This window comes from Rutilus rutilus (assembly GCF_951802725.1).
Source record: "Rutilus rutilus genome assembly, chromosome: 12".
NCBI classification, from domain to species: domain Eukaryota; kingdom Metazoa; phylum Chordata; class Actinopteri; order Cypriniformes; family Leuciscidae; genus Rutilus; species Rutilus rutilus.
The window spans coordinates 36,636,749-36,653,704 of NC_140217.1; the positions used below are offsets into that span (position 1 = coordinate 36,636,749).

Below are 16,956 nucleotides of genomic sequence, written 5' to 3' on the forward strand. Positions count from 1 at the left end.
ATGAGCTTCGTATCTCACGTGACCTTTTCTGAACAAAATGCCAGTATGTCATAGAGATCCACAGGCCTGCTTCTTTTAATAAGCACAGAGGCACTTTAATTAGTTATTCAAATGTTTTGGAAATAAAACAATATGAAAAAAAAAAAAACTGGAATCTGGCAAACAAAACTCATTATGGAGTAAAAAAAAAAAAACAAAAAAAAAAAGTATTTTAATAACCCCCTAAATAAAACAGTTTTAAGATTCATTTCACATCAATATTTTTTGGGTTCACTGTGCATACAGAGACAAAAACAAATTTCATAGTTGCACGGCTGTTATAATTACCACAGAGAGGCTTGGTCTAACAAATTCAGTGTATTCACTTTTATATTGTTTTTGAACATAATGTGTGTACACAGTCACCCTATGGTGGTAACAATTCATCCAATCCGTTTGTTATTTTCCCCATAAATCTGAAACAGTGTCTCAAAATGAGACGTTCAGGAATGTGCTCCAATGTGATGTCACATCGCACAGGCCCCGCCCACGACTGGCGTCAGAATCTGCCCTATTAGCTTAGCTCCTCCCCTGAGTGAGCTGTACACAGTCCGTCATGTTTATCTCCTTGCCAGAGCATTTAACAGCAACACTGCAGTGCATCCAAATAATACACTTTCATGATGCTGAAGAACTGCAATGTCACGTAATGGAGTGAGAGGTTAAAGGTTGTATCAGTGATTTCAGGCCCAAACATTTTTTTTTATTACATTCATCTGATCTTTCCTAACGATCCGCTAGCTAGGCTAGGCTGCCTACAGAGACGCGTTTTTTTGACGGCATGCTTAAAAACAGTATGTTTTGCTTCTACTAAAAAATGGGCATTAACAACATGATATAATAAATGATCTGTGGGGTATTTTATTTTGAGCTGCAATTTCACAGACACATTCTGGGGACACCTGAGACTTATATTAAATCTTGTCAAAAGGGGCATAATAGGTCCCATTTAAAACGTTAGCAAATTATATTTTGAGAGCTACAGAAAGATTTTCAGCAAAGTCTCACATAAAGATATTTTATGGCTTCATTCATGTATAAGACTTAAATATTACATGCAAATCATTGTCAATATTCTTTAATCTACTCTAGTGTTCAGGGAAGAAAGAAAGCAATATTAAAAGTTTCATTCTCGTTGATGTCAATCACTCAAGCTCAGCACACAGATTTCGCTCTTACCTCGTACTCCTCTTTAAACCCGTAACCCTGCCCACACTTCATCTGGGTGATGTGTTGGAGTAAGTCTGCCACTCTGATGGCCGGTTGGAACTGGCCGGCCTGGTAGGACATCTCCACTGACTCACAGCCTCCATATGGGTATGTCTGGATGGTCATCGAGGGCTGGGACATCTCACTGTGGCTGCCATCTGTGGAGGAACAATTCAAAATCCTTGAGTACCCATCACCAATGTCTGATTGCTGGTTTGATCCCCGAACCATGAGCAAGGCACCGATCCCTGGGTTGCACTTCCCTTTATTTATGGCAGAAAGCAATGCAAAGAAGCTCTACCAGCCCTGGTTATTTTGTATTATGAATAAAAATGAGTTGTTCTGTAGTGTAAAGTTACCTTAGAGCAGTGTGTTTAATTTACAATTTATCTTGAAAAGGCATAATTCATTTACATTTACAATCTCCCACGTATGTTACAATCTATAAATGTAAAAGCCTTAGGCAAACTAACTAGAAAATGTGCAGGTTGAACTGCTATAATTAAAAGTGGATATCTGTTTCAGACCATCTGAAGATCAAATTGGATTATTTCAATTTTTCCTACTGCTACTAATATTATAAATATTAAAATGTAAAAATATAATAAATGTTTTTTTCTGCACATGTATATAATCCCTATACAGAAAAAACAACAACAACATCTGTATCATTTTAAATGTGTATAATAGGCTTGCTTCAGTAGTCTGTGTTATCGGTGTCAAACGGTTTTCGGCTGTACACCGATTACATTACTTACCAACCACAACACAGCCCCCACTGCCTTTTTGATTTTTTTATAGAAATAAAAAGCATTTAATTCAGTTGGACAACGGACACTACAATTATAAACTAAAAGCGTCTGCTTTGCTCCATTCAGCAGGAGCTGCAGGGTCACAGCACAGTGCAGCAGGAGTCAGATTTCACTTATCATGTGACGAGAGTAAAGAGAGATGACTGACAAGACAATGGCAGAGGATTCTGTGTGCAAAAGATCCTGAGCGTCACTGACAAATATCTTATCTTGTAAAATGTGCAGTCAGTACCGCTGCGTGATACCTATGCGTGATCACGAATTCGAAAGCGAATGTGAATAGCGAGCACGCATTCAAAAGCGATTGCAATACCCCGCATATTGATAGCAGCTCCCGATGCCCGCAAATTATAGGCCTATACACAGAGTATGCATGATTGTGAAATAGAATGCAAAAGTGAAAAGCGAGCGCATACCCAGTGTTATCGATAAATACCGGTGTTGTCGCAAGTTGGCCAGAGGAGAAATGGTTTCTCCCAAGGTTTTTTCTCCATTCTGTCACCTGATGGAGTTTTGGTTCCTTGCCACTGTCGCCTCTGGCTTGCTTAGTTGGGGACACTTAATATTCAACCATACTATTGATCTGACTGTACTGACACTGTTGAATGAGAACTGAACTGAGCTTGACAATGACATCATTTTTTGCAGAATTGCTTTATAGATGAAATTAACTGATTTAATAATTGATGATCTTTACAACCAACAGCCGAAATGCATTATTTTCCTGTTATCACTGTGAAGCTGCTTTGAAACTATCTGTAATGTATAAAGCGCTATTGAAATAAAGGTGACTTGACTTGACTTAATTTTAAAAATATCCTCACCATGACATCCCTAGTGTATACTTAATTTCATATATAATTTAGGAGTATGCTAGCTTATAGATGAGCACAAAGCAAACAGACGTGGACTAAAATACACAAAACATCATTTTGTTTTTATGGGGTTTGATTAACTTAGCCAATCACAGCATACAGATACCACAAATTCTGTAGAACTTTTTCAAAAAGAAAACAAAGAAAAAACAAATATTTGCAATCTAGGATATCATGTTGCTCTCAAAAAGAGCACAGCTTTGTTTACTGTGCACTAATACCTCTCAATCAAGACCAAACCCGTGAAATCTCAGCTAAGACCTAGACTACTGTGAGCTATCTCTGCTTCATTCAATCACAGACTTCAGCGAGCACTTATGGATGACAGTATACTGAGATGCAGACAGTCCGTCATTGCAAACTCTTTTATTAGGATAAGACTGGGAAGTAGTTTATTGATGTTAATGAGTTCATTAACTAGAGGAACGGGGGAAGCAAATGATGGAGATTTTTTTCATTTGGCCTCCTTTAACCAGATAAAGCATAATTTAGATGCATAAAGGGATGGAATATCACTCAACAAATTATTAATGTGGCTATTTGCATCTTAATCGCCTTGAAAATTCATTATACACTTAAAGTAATTCTGGGGCTAAAAAATTTATAATCCACACCAAACAACTACGCTTTCGACATGGCAAAATATGAGTAATTTTGCATGACGTGTTAGTGCCATTGCACTTCTAGCGCCAGAAGCAAAAAGTTGAAAGTATTAGCGAAGACGATGCATTATGAAGAAAACGATTATGCCAGAATCATAGCTTCAGGAGGGTCTTTTTAAAGGGCACAAAAAAATAACCAGCAAAGAGATGCTGAGACTGCTCAATGTAACTGAACAAGTTCACAACCAGCACACACAAAACATCTCTGACTGACTGATCAGTGCACTTTGACATTTGTTAAGCCTTCGAAACATACTGTACATAGGCAGCTACTGAGTAATGCACCAAAGAGTTCCGGTTCCCGTTGACTCGTATGGACAAAAAATACAATGGAAGTCAATTGGAACCAATCTAAAACTGTTTGGTTACCAGCATTCTTCAAAATATCTTCTTTTACATTCCATAGAAGAGAGAAAGTCATACAGGTTGAGTAAATGATGACATAATTGTCTAACTATCCCTTTAAGTTAGTTATTTACAGATAGTTTTTTCAGATGGTCACACTTTTCCAACAATAAATGGTCCAGTGGATCTCTAAAGAACAATGCAATGACACCAAGCCAACATCTAAACCCAACAGCCTCAAGTGAGAAAAGCATAGCATTTTAACCTTAAAAGTAAGACACTGACAGCAGCAAAAAATGTAATAAATACTATAAACACTATTGTGCACAAAACCATGATACTTACACATTCCAAGTCATGATATTTATTTTGGACAAGGCAAATTCAAAATGGGAAAATATGTGCTTATGACTTACAGTAGAAACAGTAAAAGAGAAAAAAAAAAGTGTGCGATAGAGAAGTATACACTGGAGACTAAGGTCACTCAATTTTCTGCCCCTCCTTCTGCCTTTCTCCTATCAATTTTTTCTTAATTAATTATTCATGTGTTTTTGTCTCAGCAGCATGAAGCGAATCCCAAAGTGGCGGCCCAGTGGGTGTATTATGTTGTTAAAACGCGCGTCTGCCACATCCAACCCAGGGAAATATCGAAGAACTCCTGCTCTAGAAACAAAAGGTCAGCTGCACATTGTAGGTGATCTTATATATCAGACAAGTTAACGGTTTATGGAAAAACTGTTAGGTTTTGTAGTTTTGAATCTATAGAATGAAGAGTTCTGACAGTTGATACAGTTCATAAAATAAATTAAACTAAACCATTAGCACATTCTACTGTGAGGTCATATGGGATGTGTTTAGTCCTACAAACACCTCAAGATGATGGGAACATAAAACCATGTCAAAAAAACAATATAAATACTAAATATTCTTATATACGTCATTCCTTAAAGATAAAGTGCGTAGTTTCTGCACCAAACAGTAAAATAAATAGATTTTTACATTTTCTGAAAGATGTTTATTCATTAATAATGTTTTACATTGAAAAAAGTCGCATCTTTATTTGTGTGAAAATTGTGATAAATGACAAACAGCAGAATGTGACTTATCTGCATGGGTAACCACTATCCATGTGCATGAAAGTACACAAAAGAATATTTCTTTCTATTACATTCCTTTTTCTGACAATAGCGAGATTCATACAGGCATAGCGAGATGTGATTCATACAGGGCCAAATTGCATTTGGAGATCTTGTTCTAATATATTGCACATCTGCACATATGTATCTTCTCTTTGTAACACATTGCTCTCTCTGCATTCCTCGCAGTTGCAAAACATAGGTTTGAAATGATAAAACAATATAAATACTGTTCAGAATGAATGCAAAAACAAAAAGGTAGCAAGAGATTGTGTGCTTTTGAAACTACTCATGCATTTAATGCACATGCTACGCAACTCAATATTACAATGTGTGTATTGGACTATATTATTAAGCATACAACAGTTCGTGTTATATCAAGTGAAAGAGAGAGAGAAAGATGCATGCCAACTAATCTCCAGTCCTTACAGAGGTAATTTTCTCATTTCGGTCCTGTTCCATCCCATAATGGCTTGCATGAACTCTTTGTGGCCACTGCATAATGTGCATTCAGATGTAAACAGCTAAAATCACATTAAAGCTCAATTATCGGCATGCACAATTACATTATGATAAACTACTATGGTGTTTGCCATTAACAATAATTACCTATTGTTTATCACAATAAAGCACAGGTGACTAAATAATGACATTGCAAATTACTTTCAGATGTCATATGTGAATGGGTCTGCTCTATAAAATATGAGTATATGTACACAATGCTGTCAGGTAAAAAGAAATTAAAGTCATTATTATTATTTGCAAAAGATTATAAAAAGCTTTACCACAGGCATTGTTGCATCACATAAAATATGCAATATGAGGCTTTGCTATTTCTAACTTTTGTCCTTGGCTACAAATACTGCATGTCAACAATGCAATTGTGTCTATTTTTTATTTTTAAGACACTCTATTAAGTCTTGCGAGCTCTAAAATGTACGCTGAATGTCATTACGCTGAGTTGAGCTGGAGTTGTCAGGCGTCTTTCAGCTAACCAGCAGAATCAAGCCCGTCCCATAGCGGGTTATCCATTTCCCGGCTCTAAAACTATTGTTTCTCCATGAAACAGAACCCTTGTCTCTCTCTCTCTCTCTCTCTCTCTCCGTTCCCATTTCTGTCCCTCCATTCTGTTTTTTTTTTTTTTTTTAGTTTCCATCGATCCTACAGATACACTCCACTACAACATCTAAATCTTTCACTCTTTATCTTGCTCTAATACACTGCACATGCCCTTTTTCTCTACCATTATCCTCTCTTTCTAACACAATGTCCTCTCTCTCAGGTGCAAAAAAATGTTCACAATTGGACTACTCATCAGATGCACTGATGATCATCATCTCTGCGTGGTTTACCGGAGAAATGATTTTAAGAAACAGTCGGCTCGAGTCCTCCCTGACAGTTCCAACTGTATGTGATTACCAGGGCTTTCATCCCGCAACATGATCGATAGCCTGTAAATGAACTGGAAGCCTCACATAATAGGCAGGTTTATAAATGATTAGGGACCGCCAGTCTTTCTCGACCTCGTAATCTCAGCGACGTCATTTCGGCAGGGAGCATCTCCAGAACAGAAATATGACCGTCTCCGCTCGGAGCGAGTGATGGTGTCTGTAAAACACAATGAAAAGGCCTTCTTCCTCATTTAATGCCCCATTCTTTTATCTGCACTAGTGGCTGTATTTCCTGCTATCTTCTCTCCATCTCACTATCTTTACCCTCCACTCGATTTCACCTTTTCAATTCTTCTTTACACAATCCCTTCTTATTACAGTGATTGTTAGACACTAATCCATTCAACCATTGTTTTGTAGATACTCTCAATCTTAGTTGTGCTATCTATTCCTTTTTAAATAAACATTTTCACTTTTAATTTTTAAAGCAATTCAACAATAGAGTCAACAAGCATTTGAAACCCATTTTACTGCCGTGACATATTGAAACATGATATTCAATAGGGAAAAAGCAGACCAAGACATAATTTGACCCAACAGAATCACCTGAAATAGAAAGTCATTTCATATGCAAAGGCAAAAAATGATGGATTGCATGTGCACAATAAAACTAGGAGCGTGTTTTAAGAAAGCAAATTGCATGTTGATATTAAAATTGGAATTTGTTTTAAACTGTATCTTACTGACAATGATTACATCATTCGAATTTGTACCTTCTGATTTGTGATTGGTCATTTCTTCTTTTCTATTTAATCATCTACAGCAAAGACTTTAGATAAACACAGAATAAATCCCGCCCTCTGAATAAAAGAGCCAATCGCTGATTGGTAAAGTCATTGAGTCACTACAGGCTGATCCAGCCTGAATTATTATTTATTTTTTTGTCATTATTTGAGCGTTTAGAAACAAAATTTATGAGACAGTTGTTGTCAGATTAATCGTAAGCTTTGGAGAATTTGATGTTTCCCATTTCAAAGAAATATGAGCTGTACTTGCATGACTGAAATAGCTGCCCGAGGGGCGTTTCAAAGATGGCAGCTGAGTGAAATGACTTGCCTTAAAGGGACTTTGTCTTGAGCCACAAAGACAGTTTTGTATTATGTATTGATTCCTGTGCACAGCAATACACCAGCAAAATACACTGAAAACACTATATATAGTAACATTCAAAAGTCAAGTCAAGTATATTTGTATAGCGCTTTTCACAATACAGATTGTATCAAAGCAGCTTCACAGTATTAAATTAAAATAATACAACAAGGTTTGTTTCTAGTGGAATTTATTGATTGATAAAATTAAATATCCCCAAAATATCCCCAACTGAGCAAGCCAAAGGCAACAGTTCAGGGTCAGTGAGACTTTTTTTAAATAAATAAAACTTTTATTCAAGACTTGTACTTTGTTACAAAAAATATATATTTTAAATAAATGCTGTTCTTTCCTGATGTTCCTTAACTTTCACAGAATCCTGAAAAAATATATCATGGTTTCCACAAAAATATGAAGCAGCACAACGGTTTTCAACATTGATAATAATAATAAGAAATGTTTCTTGAGCAGCAAATCAGCATATTAGAATGATTTCTGAAGGATCATGTGACACCGAAGACTGGAGTAATGATGCTGAAAATTCAGCTTTGCAATCCGAGGAACATATGACATTTTAATAAATACTAAAATTGAAAACAGTTATTTCAAACTAAAATAATATTTCACAATATTACTGTTTATACTGTATTTTTGACCAAATAAATGCAGCCTTGGTAAGAATAAGAGACTTCTTAAAAAAACATTTAAAAGAATCTTACAGAACGGTAGTGCATATACAATAGACAATATATAATATTTATACAGAATCAAAGACTAAAATCTAAATATACCAACAGCGTCAACAATACTTTGGCTTGCGATTGCCAAGTATTTTCTTTAGCATATCTTCAGACGTCACAAAGTTCCACTCTAACTTGTATTCTTTTCCTCTGATCCATTCCTTTCTTCCTCCAATAACTCCCTCTCATTGCAGTTCATCTCTCATCCTCCATCACTCCCTACTGCGCTCCCTCAATCTCAGGTTTTCTACATGTTATTTGTCTGATCATCCCTCTGCATCACTGGGTCAGGTTGGGATGAATCTCTCAAACAAGAGTTATGAATGTAAAAGTACGATTGTTGCATATTCCACATCCAGTTTCCAAATATCTCAGTCCAAATGTATTGCTCCAACTGATAAATGCCAAAATCAACTACCCAAGTGCTTGATGGTTTTTCCCCACTTTGCTCTCTCTCTCTCTCTCTCTCTCTCTCTCTCTCTCTCTCTTCCTTTAAAACATCACCTGTGTGATCATCTTGCACTAAGCAAGCCGTCTCCACCTTTATAACCTCTGTAAATACGTTTACTCTCAGTGGTTTATTGGCGTTGAGTGCGTTTGTGTATGGGGGAGTCACAGTCTCCACTGCTGAATGTATCTGAAACCGAGAGTTTTCAAACTCCTACTAGAAGCTGTCTGGATCAGAGGTGCGTGTTTAGAGACCCCTGCATCTGAGCCTTTTTAGAGTGAACCTTTGAAATGAGCTTTCAGACTGACTTTAAGCCCCGAGCCCACAAAGATATCTATCAGAAATCCCTTTTGAAAAGCTGCCTGTAAACGCTTTCAATATCTCCTGAAGAATGAGTAAAGGATGAAGCTTTCCGTGACCAGGAAAAACTTGAGAATGTCAGCAGTCGAGCTGAAATACTGTAGTTTACTGTAGCTATTAAAGTGAGTCCCTGGTATGTTTTCATTCATCAGACGTTAGTCAGTGAAGGCCACGTAAAATGGCGGGTCATTGCTATAAATTTGAGACATTGTTGAAATCCAATTGTTTGATTTTACAATTCAGAAAATGTTATAAACTGCCACTTTGCAAATGTCTCTCAAAGCTTTCAACGAATCAAGTGCTGCTGAGATTAACTGGAAATGATCAATAATGATGAAAAATAGTGATGACTCGAAACACAAGAAGGAAACCATGCAAGAAGGCAAGCAAGAAAGCTAGAAAGAAAGAAAACAAGAAACATACAAATAAATGTTCAAATGAAAAACAAAAGATAGAATGAAAGGATGGATGGAAAGAAAGAGGGAAGGAAGGAAGGAAGAACAATTGAATTAAAAAAGAATGTCAGAAAGGAAGGAAGGAAGGACAAATAAACAAATACATTAACAAATGAATAAAAGAAGAAAGACAAAAAGGAAAGAATAGAAGAAAGGAAGGAAGGGACGAATGAACAAAAAAGAAAGAATAGAAGAAAGGAAGAAAAAAACAATGAATTAATGAACAAATAAAAGACGGAAGTATGGACAAATGAAAGAAAGAAAGAAAGAAAGAAAGAAAGAAAAAGAAAGAAAGAAAGAAAGAAAGAAAGAAAGAAAGAAAGAAAGAAAGAAAGAAAGACGGACAAAAGAACACAAATGAGTGAATGAAACAACAAACAAACAACAAAAGAACAGAAGAAAAAACAAATGAATCAATAATTAAAAGGAGAAAAATGAATGAATAAATGAAGAAGTTAATTAAAGAACTAAGGAGGAAAGAACAGAAGAAATGAAGGATGGATATGTTTGTATTATAAGCTATTGCCATTGGCTGTGAAATGGTCAAACTGTCTTTGAAAAGACACATTTGTGTGTGTGCATGTGTGCTTGTTTGAGTGTGTTTGTGTGAGCGTGCAAAACCCTGTCACACACCAATCTGCCAAATCTGAAAATTAGCATTCCGACAGCTAACGATCCGATTCAAATCACTTTCCACACATTGGGATATAAACATAGACTTTGTTTGAACTGACAGAGGGCTTTCATTCCTGTAATCTTGCTCAGCGTGGGACGGACGCATCAGCGTGAGGAGGACGCCGCTGACTCTACTTAAACCACATTAGCTGCCGCAAAATTACAAGATGCAATTAGTTTGATCGGGTGGGAGCAAAAGTCTACAGCGCCTGCTTTTGACTTCAAAGGTCAATGTTATGATCTTTCATCATCTAAACCCATACTTTATGACTCAGAGATTTTTCACAGATACACACGCAGGTTTGGAATGGAACTGGTGATTCACCTCTGAATATTCATATTGTCTAAGATCAGCTTCCTCCTACATTCAGATCAAAAGTTACAGAAGTAAGGGTTTAAAGTAATCCACATCTGTAGAACTGAACAGCGTGATTTATAAGTAGAGGAGGAAAAGTGTCTTACCTATAGATGCTGTGGCAGGGACTGGCTCCTTAGAAACTGTAATTAAAAACAGAATACAACTGTAACCCAATTTTTGCTTTGACACAAATGCCACACAGCTATTGTTGTAGAGTATTGTTCTGAGATATTGAGCCAGATTTACTAAACAGGGCAAATTAGTGTGAGAGCGCAATCCCATAAAAGCACAGATGGAAGTGGAAAGTTCTGCACGTGATCTACTGCAAATTAAAGACCACAGTCACAGCCGGATCATTTCCATAATGGAAAACGCAATCTACCAAGAGCAGCGCAAATTAGCGTCTGGTTTAAGACATGCTTTTTTTGGGTGGTAAATAATGGCGCAAATACTAGTAAATTGACTAGCGCAAACCTTAGTAAATCACCTAACATGATTCAGCATACTCTCCTCCCATGAATTTTGCATCTGAAAGGGAAACTTACGGTGGCCCAGTAGTGCACAACACAACGAAATCAAGCCACAACACAACGGAAATGCTCCCGACCACTAGGGGCTCTCGGAGCGCGGTAAAGTTAGTTTTCCTTGCCACTGTTCTATAGAGTCGGCAGTCTTACAAAGATATCAATACCACGATTAGTTTTAACAGTATGTAACCATTGTATATCGACATGAAATATCAATTTAAAATCACCTACGTGCATTATAGCTTATTTATACTCGAGAATGCTTTGACATGCTACAACGGTGCATGATGCCTAAGGTAACGTCTACCAGTTCCACCAAGTGGTTAAAACGTATAATTTGTATTAAAGGTACAATATGCAAGAATTTTGCATTAAAATATCCCATAATCTCAAGGCCAGTGTTATATATTTTGTTAAGTTGATTACTTACAATATCCCAAATGTTTCCAACTATTTTTAAATCGTGAGAAAATTGCGATTTTAACCAAGGAAACGGGGCGTTAGAGCAGGGGTGAGCTGGGAGTCGCCAGTCAATTGCGTCATATCCGCGTTACCCTCGGTTTCCGCTCGTACTGCGTGGAGTCCTGGACAAATGCGGAAGTTGTAGTTGTAGCGTCTATCAAGCAACAAACGTTAGCTTGTTTCGTGCAGTCGTTATGGAACACAATTATTCTTTACCGATTGCAGCTGTTTCCGTCGACAAAGCATGCTTAATTTTATATTTTCCAAATGTAGCATTCGGTAATAGTTATGTTTATGTAAGGGAAGTATTATTGCTTTAGATTTGTGTTTAGTTTATTGACATTGTTTATCACGTCTGGTGTTTATGGCCATGTAAATAAATATAGCATGTGTTATACATAAAGATTAATCAGTATTTTGGCAAATGATGTGGGTATGTTCAAATGTACTTTTACAACAATTGTTTAGAACACGTAAAACTGCGCCGCGTTATCACAACAATGAATTCGACATACAGTAACATCTATGATAACCAATTTAGTATTAAACCTTACTTTTCTTGCGGTTAATTCATTTTAATGAAATAAAAGTGTGATGAGGTTCAAGAGTCAGGAAGGAAGAAGACAGGGGTCGGCGTGACTGGGACTCGTACTTTATTAAAATAAAGCAAAACAAACAAAAGTCGCGCACAACGCGCATTCACCGTGGCAACCGCGACGGCTCAAAACAGTTCAAAAATGAGAGCTCGGATCCACCGGTTTTCTTTCTCTGCGTCAAATTTTCTCTTCAGTCTCTCTCTCTCGTTCCAGCGCGCGGCTTATAAGCGGTCTCTCCACGCGGATCACTGCAATAAGACAGGTGTTCGTCATTTGCACTTGACCTACTTGCGGGACGCTCGTCTCTTCTCTCTCCCATTACAGACCGCGCTGAACCACGCCCCCCTCGCCACAAAAAGCATGTCATTATAAAAATAAAACTTAACCTCATCCATGAACATGATTTTTCGATTCCCGTCTGACTGATTTACATCCACGGTGGAGTTTAAAACGACAGTTCACATCATTCCACGCTCCTTCACACCGTCATCAAGCTACGCCGTTGTTGTTGTTTGGAATGTAGCGCCCTCTAGCGGCAAAAAATTCTTGCATATTGTAGCTTTAATTAAAATTACTTTTAACATTTAAAAACAAATTCCAAATTCTTGGTTGTATTGGTAGGACTGACCTCCCTTCATGTATTTACAGTAAACAATTAACTTCAGGAAAAATTACTGTATTTCACGTAAAGAGTTTTTTCCATGTTCCAATGGTTTAAACATGGTAAAATGCATTAAACGTTCTGCATTCCTACTGGAAACTGAAAGCATAATAAAATTAGCCTAAATATTTCATAAAGGAACACAAAAGTGGTAGGAGAGCTTCTGCAGTTCTGCAGCTCTTTCTGTGATGGAACTGCTGATACATTGTAGGGTTCAAACCCACAACATTCTGGTTACCAGTCCAGGTATTTAACTACTATGCCTCATGAACGCAGTCAACACAGAATGCTACATACCTGAGTAGTAAGAGTTGAGGAGGGTTTTGCTCTGGAGGCCTTTACCCTGGATGGAGAAGGAGCATGGAGAAGAGGAGGCTGGGAAAGAGAGAGGAGAGCACTTAGACAATTGCTTTACATCCACCACATCATGTCTAGATTAATAGCAGTGCTGCGTTGTGACAATATCAGTAATACCAGAATACTGGATTATTAGTTCACTTTCTGCAAAGGAGACATCTCACTAATAAACTGCATCATGCTGTAGTCAGCAAGACCTTTAAATGCCATGGACTATTTTGAACATATCCTAGATCTGTATATAGTTTATAAAGGATGTCTGATTTTTGAAGACTCACACACACAAGGACTTGTTGAAAGTCACAAAAACACACTCCGAGCATCACACACTCCAGCAAAACTTCCTTTTTTACTTTCCAGTTTAATCACCTATCACTCCAGATCTCCATTTACACAAATCCCCACGTCTCACATGTGTCGGAGCATACGCATTCACTGACTCACATAAGGATCTCTACAGAAAATGCTTTCACAGCAAAAGCTCATGGGCCAGTGAGGTGAGATCGAGAGCGTCTGAATGAGAGAAGCGTGGAAGGTTAGAGGCAGGTGTCTCTGTGTTCATTTAAATGGTAATACAGCTAAAATGCTGAGTGTGTAGGCTGGGATCGCTATGATCTCTATCTCACACATCTTACGCTGAATCATCTTTAAAAAGCCCTGATACAAAAAAATATAATAATGTGTGATTGTAAGTGTGGAGCCAGTGAGAGGAAGGTCTGGATATAAATGAGAAAAAATGTCAGTTCCAATATGAGATATAAAGGCCCACAAGAATTTGGAGCCCAGATTGGAAGGTCTGTCATTCACAAAGTTCTATTCTCTACTCCAAAGATTTTCCTCCTGGAATCGACGCAAAATGTAAATTAAATTAAAAATATAAAATTCATAAAAAGAAATTAATTGGAACAAAAACAGTAAAGCCAGCTGTGGACTGGTTAGTACACATCTTGAGCGACCAATAAAATTAAAATAAATATTTTTTTCACTAAAAGAGGTACGTTGATTAGTCTATATTTAATACATTTTGTAATGTTAAGATCATGAGAAAATAGGATTTGCACTGCAAAAATAAAGCAAAATATTAAGCAATTAAATACTTTTTTTTTTCTAATATAACAGGAAATCTTAATTCAAGATATATCCACTGAAGACAAGTTTTAATATCATAAGAGTGTAAATGAGTACATTTATCTCATTGAAAGAATGTTTAGATATTTTTCTGAACAACAGGACAAAATATCGATTAAGAACATTATTTTGACAGATAAAAATCAATTGCAATTCGCAGTTCCAACACAAAAACTACCTGATGCAGCTTTAAAGTTTTAGATTAAAGTGTCTGATAGTGTATCACAAGGCCTTTGACACTTTTAAAGAACTGCTTACAAACAGCAGTTATGAGCTGGGCTGAGCTCTAGATTGTTTTTGCTTCAACACCACAGCTGAGATTCATGTCTATAATAAAGAGCCTGTACTTGTGCTATAATAGTGACTCTCAGACCATTAGATAAACAACAGATACAATAACAGTCTCCAACTACTCCGTGCCTGTAATGATCCGAAATAAACATACCAAATGAACTGCATTTGCACATCAACTGACCAAGACATTCAAAAGAACTGAGAAACACTATACACGCAGAACAATCAATGTTGATTTTAAAGGAAATAAATGTGATCATTATGCATAATGACATTCTCTCTCTCCATGCATCTTGCTCTTACTCTCTATTGCCTCCTCTTCGTCCAGCTCCATTCAAATTATTCTGTACACAAAGGCCACAGTGACATTTTGTGCAGAAAGCGACTCAGAAAGACCCGTCCTAATTACAGCCCCTTCACAGCATGCCAGAGCCCACTTAAAACTGAGAATGAAAGCACGAGAATGAAAAAACGCGTTGCCCAAATGCCACTTGCTATTCTTCTCTAGCGCCTTAAAGCAGCACGTCAATAGCGGACTCTCTTGATATGTAGAACGCTTCAGTCCATGCTGTTTAATGACAAAATAGCTCTCTGTGATTAGCGATGCTCAGATCTGTGAATGGCAGGTGCGAGACGGTGGCGTCCCATCATTTGGTTTCCTGACGGACGCTTAGTACAGACAATCAAGGAGAACGGTGAGTTGAGTTAAAATGACAGATTGTTGACCCCTTTTGATCCCTTTTAGGGCTTCCCGAGCTCATCACCGGGATGGTGGGACGTGCAGGAGGTTCGTGTGATTGCAGTAATGAGTCCTGAGACTGGAGCGCACACACACACTCAGGTGCTCAAAAGATCGAGGTATTTGGGGATCGTGGCTATTCTATGACCTTTGGACTTTGACTTTTGAGACTAGTGGAAAAGAGCAGGAAGTTCTCTAAAGAGAAGCAGTGTAAAATGTCAGAACATGAAACCATTGCTGTATCTTTGAACATACCTTCTGATGTTCATTTGTGTTTAATTTGCGCTACAACTAGTAAAGAGGAAGAGATGATCGGTTCACACTGCTGGAACTGAAGTGGCTATCAAAATTACATTTAGTGTTTGGATATACTCCATGTATGTATGTATGTTTGGATGTACTCCAAAAGTATAATTGCGATTACTGTGTGACAGGTGCGCTACAAATAATGTTTAGTGAAGTTTAACACAATAGAAAACAGCATAGACCAAAATATGGATCTTGGGATTTAAAGAATAGATTATAGTTCATCAAAATGAAGATCGATTAAAATATTTATTTTTTTACATTTTCAGTATTTCATTCATGCTTTCGGTTCATTTTTATTTTTATTTTGTTCATTAATGAATTTATTATTTCTTTCATTCGTGCATTCATTTATTAATTTGCTTGTTCTTTTAATACTTCAGTTCATTCATTAGTTCATTAATGTATTCATTCATTGCTTAATTTGTTCATTAGTGCATTTGTTTATTCTTTAATTTCTTTATTTGTTAATGCCAACTTTCCTCTTTAACTCATATTGTTATCAGAGCACAGGATAAACAGGTAATATCAAAAAACAGGGCAGCACAAAATTTGCTGAACTCACAGAATCCATTGAGGTCCTGGTTGCTGGTGGAGAACGGATCGTCCTTGTGTAACGTGCTGACTTTTCCTGTGCTTTTATCCGCCGTGCCTACGGGTCCCATCTCTCTCTGCGTACTGCTGCTGGCTGTCTCCTTCTGTTTTTTAGCTAGTTTCCTTCAAATTCAGCCACAACAGGACAAGTTTATACACATGATCAAAAAGAGAAACTTCATTGTGTTGTTGCAATGCTTTTGGCTAGTGCAAATCGTTTCACTGTTTTCCAATGTAAATGTCTGAAAAGTGAAAGTAATGACTTAACTTTTTTTTTGTGGACAAATTCTTAAAATCAGTTAGTTACTGCAAGACTTGCCAGTTTTAGGTTTGACATTCAGTATGTACAACAGCAAGAGAGCACTAAACCAAAGCACCGCCAAAACACTGACATACAAGATATACAAGACAAGCTCACACAGACAGACACATCGAGGAAAAGAAGTGAGAATGGCTTTTGACTATTCAAATGGCATCGACTGTAAGATTTCTGTAATATGATCAAAACAAAATTCTGCAGTGATATTTGCCAGTAAACCTCAAATCAAGAGAGAGAAAACTCAAAACCTTGCCATGCAGAACAAAGACACTAAGTCTATTGATCAGGAAGAATTTGCACATAAACATATTCACTCGTA

At 37.2% G+C, this 16,956-nt stretch overlaps 1 protein-coding gene across 10 annotated transcripts in view; it reads right to left on the reverse strand.

Moving 5' to 3' along the window:
• ptprt (protein tyrosine phosphatase receptor type T) overlaps positions 1-16,956 on the reverse strand; it is a 238,621-nt gene that overhangs the window by 38,369 nt on the left and 183,296 nt on the right. For all 10 annotated transcript variants that reach the window (XM_084425071.1, XM_084425070.1, XM_084425064.1 and 7 more), the window contains 4 exons: positions 16,290-16,441; positions 13,198-13,275; positions 10,759-10,794; positions 1,219-1,406 (listed from right to left, as the gene is read on the reverse strand). In XM_084425071.1, coding sequence (XP_084281197.1) covers positions 1,219-1,406; positions 10,759-10,794; positions 13,198-13,275; positions 16,290-16,441 — 454 coding nt within the window. The remainder of the gene's footprint in view (positions 1-1,218; positions 1,407-10,758; positions 10,795-13,197; positions 13,276-16,289; positions 16,442-16,956) is intronic.